Genomic DNA, 13,876 nt, shown 5'->3' on the forward strand with positions numbered 1-13,876 from the left:
ATGATAATTTTATTTTTTGTTATTCTCAACTTGACAAATGCCAGTAAAGATGAATATTTCCATATACAAAGAATAATGGAAAAAAAGGATTACATGTGGAACCACCAATCTCAAATTACAACTTATCTTTTAAAGCATTTAATAAATTCAAAAATTATTTTCAAAGCTGACCTGCTTCTCTATATCCCTCTAAACTCAGGAAGTAACTTCTTGAGAAAAATCACATTTAGAATGAATATTGATTATTATAGACACTTGGGTTGGAAAATATGAGTCAAATGCTAGAATCCTTATTGCACGGTCTGGGCTAGGCCTGAATTCCAAATGTGCCTGGTTTATCCATTTGCGTGTGTGTGTTGTTTTTTAAACTGCTATTGTATGGGGAGGGATATTTTGTGACTGGGCAGGAAAAAGAAAAAATTAAGTTCCCCAGCATAGCCACAAATTTTCTTAAAGAGAATTTTGAGTTACTTGTTATTTTTTAAATTCAGTTTTAAAAATCTTAGCATTAAAGTGTTGCTCATAGGTCTCTCAATCCTACTTTTGGTCCTAGGATAAATTGCCAACTGGTAAGTGAAGATAGAAGTAGAAAGCAGCTGCTGTGGAAAGATGAAGCTTATGTGTTGCTGCCTGAATTATACCTGAGCATCTAGGATCCCTATGCCATAAAGACATGCCTTCTCTGAATTGTAGAAATTTAGCAATGGAGATTTATAGGATCAGAACCTTAAATTCTAAAAACATACCTTTGAAAGAGATTGTCAAATAGTGGTACAGTGGAAAGAGTGCTATATTTAAAGTCAAAGGACCCATGAACAAAATCTGGTTCTCCCACTTATGACCTAAGGGAAGTTGTCTCTCAGCTGTCCTTGAAGTGGTGCAGTGGAGAGAGCTCTGGGCTTGGAGTCAGGATAAACTCATTCTGAGTTCAAATGTGACTTCAAATATGTGCTAACTGTGTGATAAATCCTGGATAAATCATTTACTCTACTTGCCTCAATTTCCTCATCTGTAGAAAATGAGGATAATAATAGCACCTACCTCCCAGGGTTGTTATGAGAATTGGATGAGGTAATAATTGTAAAGTGCTTAGGATAGTGCCTGGTAGATAGTAAGTTCTACATAAATGTTGGCTATCATTATCTCTTTCTCTGGGCCTCATTATCCTCATTTGTAAAATGAGGTTTTGCCAAGACGACCTCTGAGATTCCTTCCAATTCTAAATCTACAAAAGGTGATCAATGAAATGCAAAAATGCAGCAAACACAGAAACAGAAAACACATGCAAAAGTACACATTCTGACTTAGGCTTTAAAGAAATCTTTGGTATTACAAAACATCACTATCAGATCTTTTATATTAATGGTATTATTATTTTATTTACCACTAAACAATAGCATTTGGGACCAATATTCATAGCTTAAAATAATTTGTCAGTTTTTCTTGAAAATATAAATGACTGTGTTAAGCTAGTAAATCTGATGTATGACATCCTTTGTAATAATAATAATAACCATCAATTATGCAGTGCTTTAAGGTTTGCAAAATGTTTTACAAATATCTTATTTGAATCTTGCCACAACCCTTCAAGGCATATGCTATTAATACCCTCCTTTTAGAGATGGGAAAACTGAGGCAGACAAAGGTTAAGTGATTTCTCCAGACACAAAGCTAGACATAGCTGAGGCTGGATTTGAACTCAGGTTGTCCTGACTCTGAAGTCCTGTACTCTATCCATTATGCCACCTGGCTGCCTATATATGTACATTTTTTATTTTTTCCTCATCCCCAATAACTGGGTCTAATGTCCTATATAACATGCAGACTCGTATTCTCCAATTCCTATTTCTTCTTTACTAGACTTCGTTATTGGTTGCTACTGAAAGTCACACAGTGTCTTTGTGCCCAGAAGAAGAGAAACAAAGGAAAAATAATGGTTTAGTAGCTGAATGCCTGGGATTTCGAGGAAAAAGTTGTAATGATTTGGTACTGAAGACATGGACGCTTAAAGAAGTCCATTTAGTCCATGGGCTAAAATATAAGGGAGAAGAGGAAAGTCACTGAAGGAGAATAGAATTGAAATTTATACCACCAAGAAAGGATAAGGAGGGGAAGAGGAAAGAAGAAATAGAAATCTAGAGGGACCATAAGACAGCTGGAGAGACTTAGAGGTGTCATAGGACAGGAATGGAAAGAGCTGCTGTTATGTGATTAGAATAACAGCAAAGACAATGTTGAAAGAGAGTTGGAGAAGCTCCAAAATATATAGACTAGATAGCTAATTACAAAATCACAGGGCTAGGAAGGACCTCAAAAAGTGATCTACAATTTCTACAATGAGAATTTTACCTAAAGCACATCTGCAAGATGGAATAGATGAGTGGGGGCAGAGTTTCTTTTTCTTTTTTGCAGTTTCCAGGAAAAGAGTCCTATGAACATCCTTGCTTGGCTGGCCCATCATAATCTACAGTTTGAGCACATTTCCTCCTTTTCTAATCTTAGTGTAAAAATTCCTTTTCTTTATGATCCTTTAATTGGCCGCTCACATTGATATACAGAGTGACTCCAAAATCATAGTGCGTTTTTAAGCTATTAAAACTTTAAAATGTGCTAAGACTTTATGACAACCTGAATTATAATTACAGGTACAAAGTACTTAAAATATAGTAATTCATTTGATCTTTACAAAAATACTGTGAAGAGGTATCAAGGTATAGAGCAAAGATGTCAAACTCCTGGGGCTGAGAGTCCTGAACTAGATTAAAATCTAATTAAGAAAATTTTAACAAAATGAATAAAAAATTACAACATGACAAAGATAATATTAATTTGTAGTTTTCTAAAGTCAATATACAGGCAATAGGAATCTATTTCTATTTGATTTTGATACCACTAATGTAGTGGAAAGAACTTAGGACCTGGAAGAAGGAAGTCCTAGGTTCAAATCTTGCCTAACATATTTGCTAGGTATGCAATCTAGGCAAATCATTTAATCAATATGTGATTCATTTTCTCATCTAAAAAATCAGAGGATTCTGAACTCATTGACTTCTAAGGTTCCTTCTAAGTAAAACTATGATCCTAAACTGTGATCATGGTTAGTGCAAGTATAATTATCACCATTTTACAGATGAGAAAACTAAAGTTAATAGAGGTTAAGCAATTTGTCTAGGATTATGTAATAAGTTACTAGTTCATTATTTAGATACGTCTGACCCTAAAAGGTCCATAGTACTTTTTCTGTACTTTCTTATTTAACTATTTAGTTAACTATTTAGTGAAAAAGATTCTAGATCACACTATATATTCATATATATGTACACACATACATATATATACACATAAACATTATATATATTTATAGTATACACATATCAAACTCACAATATGTATTCATGTTAATGTCTATGTGAATATCTATCTGATCACATACTCTGTACAATTTGGAGGGGGGGGGGGAGAAGAGGGAGAGTCCAGATCAGTCATTTCATTGGCTATAGACCACACCCAGACTAGAAACTCCCTGCACCAATGCAAATGGGCACCTCCTCTGTTAATTAAGTTTTAAGTGAGCTGTCTGGGGTACTGAAAAGTTAAGTGATTTTTCCTAAGGCCACAGAACAAATGCATGTGAGGGCCATTATGGGGTCATTTGATTTTATGTAATAATTTCTCTTTGTGATAAAGGAAGCTCTGATTCCCAGTTGGGTAGTCAGTGGGAAGGAGAGGAAATATGCTCAGAAACGAGTAGATTGTAACAAAAGGTATTAATAAAAACTTATACTTATCATAGGCAAATTGACTAAATTAAAGAATTAGGGATGTAGCCTATTGGGCTTCATCCAATTAATTTTCATTTCTCCAACCCACTGTGAATTCTTATCTTGATACCAAACTATAAGCCTGCTTACTGATCACTGGCACTGCAAAATCCAGCAAAAGATGCTGAACAAGCCTGAACACTCAGGAAGTCATGCGTGAGGGTGGTAACATGATGTAGTAGACAGAGAAATCCTGGGGTCTAGACCGAGCTCTACCACTAATTTACTGCATGGTACTGGGCAAGGTACATTCTCTCTATGACCTCAGTTTCCTAAAGAACAAAATAGGAAGTCTAGAATGAGTGATTTCTTTAATCATCATCATCATTAATGACAGCAAGCACTTATATAGCACCTCCTGTGTGCCAGGCACTGTGCTAAGTGCTTTACAAATATGACATTTGATTCTTACAACAGCCCTGAGAGGTAGGTGCTATTACTCCCATTTTCCAGATAAGGAAACTGAAGGAAACAGAGGTTAAGTGACTTCCAAAAAGGCACATCTAGCAAGTGTTTGAGGTTGCATTTGAACTCAGATCTGAATCCAGTCCCAGAGCTCTATCCACTGTGCCACCTTGCTGGCCATGTTTGTTCAGCTCTGAGAGTCTATGAAAATTTGTGAGAATATCTATACCATTTTTTCCTCCTTTTGTTCAATAAGGACCTATTGAATACCTAAAAAATATAAAGCACTGTACTAGGCACAGAGGGAAAACAATACAATTGTAAGAGTTCCTGCCATTCAAAAGTTTACCCTCTGGTTGCAGAGACAATACTCACAAATACAAATGCCACCCCCTCATGCAACTGCATAGAAAAGCTTATTTGGAACAAGGTCATATATCAATAGGTGACAAAAATGAGTAGCATGAATGAAAAGTACTTTAAGAATTAATCTAGCAGTGACAGGTTAAATGTATACTATAATAATGTAAGAAATTTTCTACAAGGACACAGAGAGGAAAGTGGGAAGTGATAATGGACCTGAAAGAGAAATAAGGTTTATATGTCAGAAGCTGAAAGAATGGCCTATTTGAGGAACAGTAAAAAAGTCAACTGGTTAAAATGGTTCTGGCCTACGAATGGTGGAAGATAATAAGGCTTGATAGAGAGGCTGAGAACAAAGTGTATCAATCAACCAGCAAGTATTTTATTAAGGCTCTCCCTACCATGTGCCAGGTACAAGGCTAGGTGCTGGAGAAATAAGTTCAAAGAATGAAGCAATTCCTACTCTCAACTCAATGAACTTATATTGTAATGGGGAAAACAATAAGCAAATGTAAATGACAATACATTCAGCATAAATATAAAACTAATACATACAAATATATGCAAAGTAGTTAAACAGAAATTAGTATGGAAGGGAGGAAACTAGTGGAGGGACATTGGTGGGAGAAAAGAAATCAGGAAAGTTTCCATGCAGGAAGGGCTTTTAGAACCAAGAAGAGGAATTTGGACTCTAATATGACTGAGAACCAGTGGCCGTTCTTGAAAGGGGGAATTTACATGATGAAACAGATCAATAATTCAATCAAATATTAATGAAAATATCGATCTGATGGTAGAGAAAAGTAACTAAAAGTCAGCATATAAAGTATAGCAAAATTCTACATATAGATTAGAAAGGGGCTGCATATTTTAATTTCACCTATCAAATGTCAGAAAAATTAGGGAAAGCCCAAAAGATACATTCTGTAGTACTCTTTCTTTGGTGTTTTAAGGATCTGTGACCATCTTATTTGTGTTATCTCTTCCTATTAGAATGAATTCTGTGAGAGTAGAGACACTGTACCTCTAGTGATTAACACCATGCTTTGCACATATAATGTTTAATACTCCCTCTCTCTCTTCCTTTTTTTCATTCACTTGTTCCCTAATATGAATACTTTACTCAATGACAAAGATCTCAGGTCCTCTATATCCTAAGTAGACAGTTCTCATGTGTTGGCTTAAAATTTTTTTTAATATGGTTGTATACCTTCTGGTGACGAATCATTCTGCCTTGACTTTTGCTGGGCCAGTCCTCAGACAATTGGCATGCAAGTTATCACCAGGGCTGAATGTGAAGACTCTAAACTTTAGCTTGGGAGAACTTGCCAGAACTTGTGCTTAGCTGGCATAGCATTAGCAAATTCAAGGTAAGCATCTATGGCAAAATAAGATGTAACAGGAAGTAGATCCTGCTTACATACTTAGATTTGTCACACAAGGAAATGTGGGTTGTTGACTGTTCCAAAGACAGGAATCTGAGGACACTAAAAGAGCTAACGAACTCCTTTCTCGTTAAGTAGATGACAATGGGATTGTGGCCAAATCCTTTGTTCTTCTCTTTTAGTTTCTGTTTTTTCATTATTATCACTTTTAACTCCAGGCATCTTCAACATTATGAAAGACAGAATTTATTTTTGCACAATGAAAAAATAAAAAGGAGTTCAGGGCTTAAATTTTATGGAATCGTGGATCTTGGATCTCCTGAAAAAATGGTCATTTGGTCAGTATTTTAATCTAGCAGGGCTCTCACTACTTCACAAAGTAACCCATTCTATTGTTGTAATTGTTAAAAAGCCCATTATTGAGTTAAGCTTTAATATGCCTGCAGTTATTAAAATGTAATCCAGTTTTTCTCTTTATGTCAAAGAATGATTGTGTACATTCATTCAAAAACCTGTAATACAAGAAATTGGAACTTGCTATGGCTCAGAAATGAACTAAGAACTAGGCAGATCTGGCTATTTAAAAAAATGAGGAATGGTAAAATGGCAAGAGCACTGGCTTGGAAGTCAGAGGATCTGGGTTCAGATCTTGACTCTGATGCTAACTTTAACCTGTGTGATTTTGGCTGTGCAAATCAGTGAACTTCTATGGGCCTCAATTTCTTCGACTGGTAAAATGATGTACTTGGATAGTCTCTGAGGTCCCTGCCAATGCCAGAGCTATGACCCTTAGCAGTATTTCCACTAAGCTGATAATTGTTTAACACTAAAACAGTTCTGAATACATTATTTTAAAAGTAAGCAAAGGCATTCATACAGGTTATCATGCCACATACACACATATTTATAGGATATTTTGCCTTTGACATTCTCTATCTCATAAAGTACAGCTATTCCTGTATAAGGGCCCCATGAGGATTAATGAGTTAATAACTTTAAAGCACTTGGATGTGGCTCTGAAGAAAGATGGTATGTAAATACAAAATAATAGTAACATCTCAGAAATTTCTCCATGGAAACATGACAATATTAGGCTTTCCACCGAAAAGAGAACACATGCTTGAAATTGCAGTCTTGATGGTGCTAACATTGAAGAAGACATGGGTGAAAACTTGATAAACAAAAGACAAACGAACCTTGTTGGAAGAGTACAGCAGCCATCAGCTGTCAGTCTAACTTGAGTTTCATAACTATCCAGCGGGCAAACAACCTGTTGAATGGAAGGGCATTCCACTGTGCTGCAGTCCACACTGAAAACTGAAAGGGGGATAAACAGAGAGGCACCATTTACTGAGATTTTTACTCTTGTTATTAAGTCCTGAAATGGAGCACTGGACAGATCTCCAACCTTCTTTCACCAACCAGAATTGTGTCTAGCAACCCCATTCTCACACTGATTTTTGTCAACACTACAAAACCTCAGCATATTTTCAATCCTTGCAGAAAGAAGAAAGGATGGGGGACAAAGCTAAATCAAGAAAGAAGATGAAGACAGAGCAGGTCAGGAGAGAGGCTTAAAAACCAAGGATAAACATGTGGAAGGCGATGCAGAATCAGTCAGTGGTGGGTTTGGATGAAGCCTAGTCCACAGGGTGGGCAAAAGATTGTTTCACCTGAGACATTAACCTGATAATTAAAAAAGTAGATTAGGAGTTGGGAGATTTAGATAGAGGTGGTCACAACAGGCCAGAGGTGATCATAGCACAAACATAGGATTTTGCCACAAGAGTGAAAATTTTAGAGATGTTATGAAGGGAGAAGCGGTGGGGTATGGCAACGCATTTGATGTCTGGAAAGAAAGGAATGAAGATTAAAAGATGAACTTAGAAGGGACTGTAGATAAAAGGGAGAGGGTGATGCCTTCAATGGGGATCAAATCTGGGGCTCTATAATTCATCAGGCAAATCCTGGCATCTTGGTGTGTGGGTTAATCTTAAAATGACTATGTTAAATGTGTGACGATGAATCATTCTTAATGATTTAAGTGTTTTATTCACAAATAAGAACAACTCTGTAAATATAGTCTCTGAACTCCTCAGGAAAGGTAAGGAAATAGTGGATAACTACAATACTATCATCACCACCTGGGAAGGTATATGGGGTGACCTCATGCAAATTAAGCACTTTATAAAACTAAGAAGATACAGTCCTTTTCAAGGAGCTGACATGCTTAAGTATTGGACAACCCAATTTTTCTAATTCATAGGTCAAAAGTCAGTCTCACACCCAAAGTTTGAGATCTTCTGTGAGCTTACATGGGAGTGGGAGAACTTTTCATTATCAAAGGAATGGTGGCAGGTTTTCTTCCTTCTGCAGATATGGATGGAGGGTGTATTATAAGGGAGAACTTTGCTGAAGCAAAGACAAGTGCATACCTGGTTTGCATTCATAGAGGTCACAACACTCTCCTGGCTTCCCTGATGCTTTTGACACTAATATGTTCAGGTATCCTGGCTGACAGACTTTCCTCAGACAGCCCGCAGGGTTGCACACGCAACGGCTTGGCAATGGGCAGCATTCACCAGGAGGAGCATAACCCTCGATGAGAATAGAATCTTCGGGGCAGCGTGGAGAAAACTGTACTTCACAGCGAGCCTTGGAGCAATCTGGCTTCTCTTCTGAATAGGAGAAAGAGAATTTAGCACATGCCCTGGGGCAAGTGTAATAGCAGCTTCTTCATAAGAAGCACAATCAATCCTTCCTTATATATTTAGAAATGGGGAGGGGAAAGAGCATGGATACAAGAAGTCCACAGATAATCCAAAAGACTCAATTTAACCAGCTCGATTAGCTGCATCATGTTCACCAAATCTTGCACTAGAGTAGCCAAAGAGATGCAAAATGGGGATCTCTGAGTCCATTTCCTTTTCATCTCTACTCATCCTCTGGTAGAAATGCTAGTTGTGGTTAAATGATAGAAAGGGAAGCAATGGGAGAGAAGAGAAAATAATGGCATTGATTCACCAACTTGACATTCAGTCTTTGATTAACTGAGTTTTCTCTGAATTGAAAAAAAGAATTCAAAAGGTGTTTTTTGAGCAAAATTTATCAGCACCCACTCAAGAAATCATAAGTAGACGAAAGGAAGAAGGCATGAAGAATGAAAGTGAAGGATTCTAACAGCCATATAATAAAAGGATGGAGAGATAAACTTTGCATATAATCTTCCCAAACCACTTCTAATGCCCACCTGCATTACCAAGCCAATAAAGAATCCTACTTTGATAAGTAGCTATTGGATGGATCAGATAAACTCTATCTCCCTTTTCTCTAACTCCTTTTGTCTGAAATAGCCCCACTTCTCCATTTTAGAGATTAAAAACAAACAAATGCACCATCTCCCCAAAAGCAACTTGTTTCCCAAATAGACTGTATAATAAGCAGACCTTATTTAAGTTTGTATCTTCCACAGAACGTACCACATTTTCTTATATGTTGTAGCTACTTCATAAATTGTTGAATGTGAATCTGTAGGATTGTGATTAACAGTTTAGGTTTCCTGAGTCTCAGAATCTACTGCTTAGCATCTTTAATGTGTAATTTCTAGAAATCAAGTCTTTTAGGAAATTAAATAAATGTAAGTTCCACCTACACTGTGGGTATATAATGAATATTTGATGAGAACACATAAAAATGTTGACATGTGGTTCCAAGAAGCATTCTTAATGCTATATTCATAAAACTCATAATAATGAAAGCATAGAATGTTATCAATGAAAGGAACTTTTCATTTAGTCTAATCTCTTTCATTTACAGATGAAGCAACTGAAGTCCAGAGAGGTTAAGTGCCTTGACCTAGGTCATATATCTAAGTTATTGTTTGAGCCAAGACTAGAACCTAGGATTCCTGACTCCCAATTCAATTACCGTTCAGATAATATTATAACAATAATATAAAAAAATTGCTCTTTGAAGTTTACAAAGCACTTTTTCTCACAATAATTCTATGAGGTAGGTAGCACATGTTTTATTATTATTACTATTGTATAGAGGGCAACTAAGGCTCAAGGCTTATTGGAACAACAATCTAGAGCTGAAGTGTATTGTGGAGTCCATGGAGTATAATCCTTTCCCTTTAAAGAGAAGAAAACTGAGGCCAGGAGAAGTTAAGTAACTTGCCTAGGTGACATACTTCCTAATAAAGGTTGGAGTATTGGGATTCAAACTCAATTCCTATAACTCCAAGTCTTAGATTGCAATTTTAGAAGTATCGTTAATAATTCAGCTGGACTAGTTTCAGATCCATGATTTAGAGCTGGCACTATAAATAAACGAGTCCAAATTCTCTTGAGAATATTAAAACCCATAAAAGTGAAGTCACTTTTCCAAAATCAAACAGGGAGTAAGTAGCAGTCGACATTTGAACTCGGGTTTTCTGCCTACATAGCCAGTGTTCTTCCCATTATAGCAAAATGTTTCCATTATGTTGCCAAAACATTTACTGTTTCATTCTTTAACTACTGCCTAACCTTTAGTCACTTTTCACTTTCACTACTGCAACTTCCATCTCAATGACCTCTTAACTTCATAATTAATACAACTAATTTTTAAAAATCTACTTGTAGAGTATGAGACACTTCACACTTACTCATTCAGAGAGAAGAGAGAAGAGGATATTTTAGGACTAGGTAGAGTAAACTAATTTATGTTGCTGGAGATAGCAGGACCCTAAGAGGTATGGACAGGGATCAAGGTCTTATTTAGCAAGGCTACTAACCTTTGCTCATGTCACCTGTCCCTATCTTGTTCTCCTTTTGGAAGTAAAAATCTACTTTCTACCATCTCTGTCTCTGTCTCATCTTCAGACCTCTTGCTTCTTAATGATCATGATTACTCCCTGTGGAAACTACATTTAGCAAGCAAAGAATAGAGAACACATGGCCTCTTCCCTAGGGTCAGAATTCCTGAGTTCAGGGATGGTTTAATCTCATCCTTTTTATTTCTAGTCCCTCACACAGTGCCACGTGCATTGCAGGAAGTTAGATGATTGCTGACTGATCAATTGCTTTTCCTGAATCTCTTGTCTTCTTGCTTTTAGACTCTGCCTACCAGACTAGAATTCCTATGCCTGTGTGCTCTCCTACCTGCTTCAGCCGACTTCCTTGAACATGACCTTTTTATCAGTCTATCCCTGGAGAATCAGTCATGTAGGTCTTATTTCCTAAGACTTTTGGCCTTCTGAGGACTTGTTAGGATATGTGGGTCTGTGAATGCCAGGGAACCAGTTATCTCCTTGCTGAAACCATCTTAGTCTATTTTTCATACATTGCCCAAGGAACTGGCCTCAGAGGTGAGTGTAAAGTAAATAAAGATGTCCATCCAGATCAGTCTTAATGTGATTTGAAATAAATCTAAGAGTTGTAGAGGAAAATGATAACCTTGACTATAAAGAGTATCCATCAAACTTGAATACAGAAAAATCTCTTAATATATAGCTTTGCTTTTAAGATAATTACATAGCTACAGGATATATCATTAATAAAAGTCTGATGTTAATTACATATGACTTTTATTATTCACTCATCTTTACTTATAATTAACTTATTCCATATAATAATTAATACACATTAATTCTGCAAACTCATTTTGCATTCATAATCATAGCTTTTATTCAAGAAAAGTATGAGATCCTGCTAGTTATTATGTTTTTATATTGATAGTGACTGTCACAAAGCTGTTATCTCTGGACATTGATTTTGCAAATTCTGCCTCAAAAATTTTATTCACATTTTAAAAATTTTCTCTTCCAGCAGAGTATAAAGCTACCAGGTGGTCAGTCACATGGTCTTAGTGATATGGCACAGTTCTCCCTAATTTTTAAGATTGTGGCTTTTTGCTCAAGAATAACATGAATCGGGGCAGCTGGGTAGCTCAGTGGAGTGAGAGTCAGGCCTAGAGATGGGAGGTCCTAGGTTCAAACTCGGCCTCAGCCACTTCCCAGCTGTGTGACCCTGGGCAAGTCACTTGACCCCCATTGCCCACCCTTACCACTCTTCCACCTATGAGACAATACACCGAAGTACAAGGGTTTAAAAAAAAAAAAAGAATAACATGAATCATGGAATTTCAAACTGGAAAGCATCTGAGAATTTCGTCTTTTTCAGAACTTCTTTTCCTCCCTCGTCTTTCCCCCAACTTACTTTTACATATGAGAAAACTGATGCCAAGAGACATTAAGTGACTTGCTCAAGGTCATACTTAACTTTGTGACATCCCAGCATGGATCCAATCGTGTCGAGCCACGTCAGGTCTCCCTATTTCCAGTCTAGTGCTCTTTATACTACCAAATGTCATTCTAACACATGTACAACCAAGAACTTTCAACATTTATGTTAAAAATAAAACTGTTAAACTCAAGCAAACCTTAAGGAATCATTAAACTCAAAATCTAATACTTTGGAACAAACATTTTAAACTAAATTATGATCCTAAGATACTTGTCTTTCTTTTTTTATTGTAATTATCTTTCCCCAGCTTTTAAACTGATACTTAACTACCAAGAGATGCTTAGCTTCTGGAAGGCAGCTGGTGACACACTGGATAGAGTGCTGGACCTGTAGTCAGGAAAACCTGAGTTCTAATCCACTCTCAGGTGTCTTTGTTATCTTGGGCAAGTCATTTTACCTCTGCTTGCCTCAGTTTCCTCAACTGTAAAAAATGAGTTTTGTACTATCACCTTCCTCACAAAGTTATTGTGAGGATCAAATGAGATAATATTTGTAAAAAAAGATTTGGCATGTAGAAGGTTGTTTATAAATGCTTTTGCCCTCCCCTTCTACTTCCTTCCCTGCTTTTAATTCAATTATAGTACTTGTCTCCATTATCACTAAGTCTGAATTTCTAATCAATCCCCTCAATCCTAAACTGTAGATAATGTTACCTTGTCTTTATAACATTATCTTATGTAGATAATGTCATCATTAAACAAAAAAAGGTTTTTATTATTATTGTTACTAAGTGGAAATGAGAGGTAATTTGTACAGTGCTTTAAGATTTGCAAGAGGCTTTTGAAATATATCTCATCTGACAATATGTCAGGGATAATTCACTTAAAACAATTCTACTCTTTCTCATTCCATATCATACATCTACAAAGAAAAATAAAAGGAGAGTCAACACTATCTTTCATAAATCACAGACTTTTCTATTTTAGAAAATATTTTTTAAAAGTTATTTATTTCTTTTTGAGAAGCCACTTTTGACATCCCCTCTGGTGTTTGAATTAAGTTTGTAAGCAAGAAAATTCTTATATACAAAAGGATAGAAGATTCTTATATGTAAGGGGGCACTCTCCAATGATTTGAATATATTTCTCCCCTTAAAATATGAACATGCATATTGATACCTTGTTTGGAAGACATAGGAAACTCCTAATTGGTTTTTAGACCTTAGAGCTCCCTCTAAGATGCTGACTAAGTGGATCTCAAGAGGATGGACTTTTATTGGGAGAGCTTCCCCTCTGTGGGGGTCTATAAAATAAAGAGGGATAGACTGCCATTGGTCCCTCTTTTTTACCTTTTCTCTTGTACCTTTCCTCTTGAGTATTTCAGACTAAGGTGAAATAGGGGTAGTAAAAGGGATTTCTGTCTTTCATCCTTCAGAAACACACATACACAGACATCACAGGTTGACATGATTGTATTCAACCTAACCAAAAAGTGTTTGACAGTGAATGTTCCTAATTGAAGGGATGACATTAGCTGGAATACTGATAGATTTTCTGCAGAAGCACTGGCAGAAGCAGACTAGTGACTGCCAACTAAAACCAAAGCAGGGGTAGCTCAGTGGATTGAGAGTCAGGCCTAGAGATGGGAGGTCCTAGGTTCAAATCCATCCTCAGAC

General features: G+C 36.6%; 1 protein-coding gene across 1 annotated transcript in view; it reads right to left on the minus strand.

Moving 5' to 3' along the window:
• The window catches only part of CRIM1 (cysteine rich transmembrane BMP regulator 1), a 243,076-nt gene that overhangs the window by 115,958 nt on the left and 113,242 nt on the right, over positions 1-13,876 (minus strand). Inside the window, exons 3-4 of the mRNA XM_044663657.1 lie at positions 8,410-8,652; positions 7,171-7,291 (exon numbers count right to left, since the gene is read on the minus strand). Coding sequence (XP_044519592.1) covers positions 7,171-7,291; positions 8,410-8,652 — 364 coding nt within the window. The remainder of the gene's footprint in view (positions 1-7,170; positions 7,292-8,409; positions 8,653-13,876) is intronic.

Source organism: Gracilinanus agilis, chromosome 2 (genome assembly GCF_016433145.1).
Source record: "Gracilinanus agilis isolate LMUSP501 chromosome 2, AgileGrace, whole genome shotgun sequence".
Classification (NCBI taxonomy): domain Eukaryota; kingdom Metazoa; phylum Chordata; class Mammalia; order Didelphimorphia; family Didelphidae; genus Gracilinanus; species Gracilinanus agilis.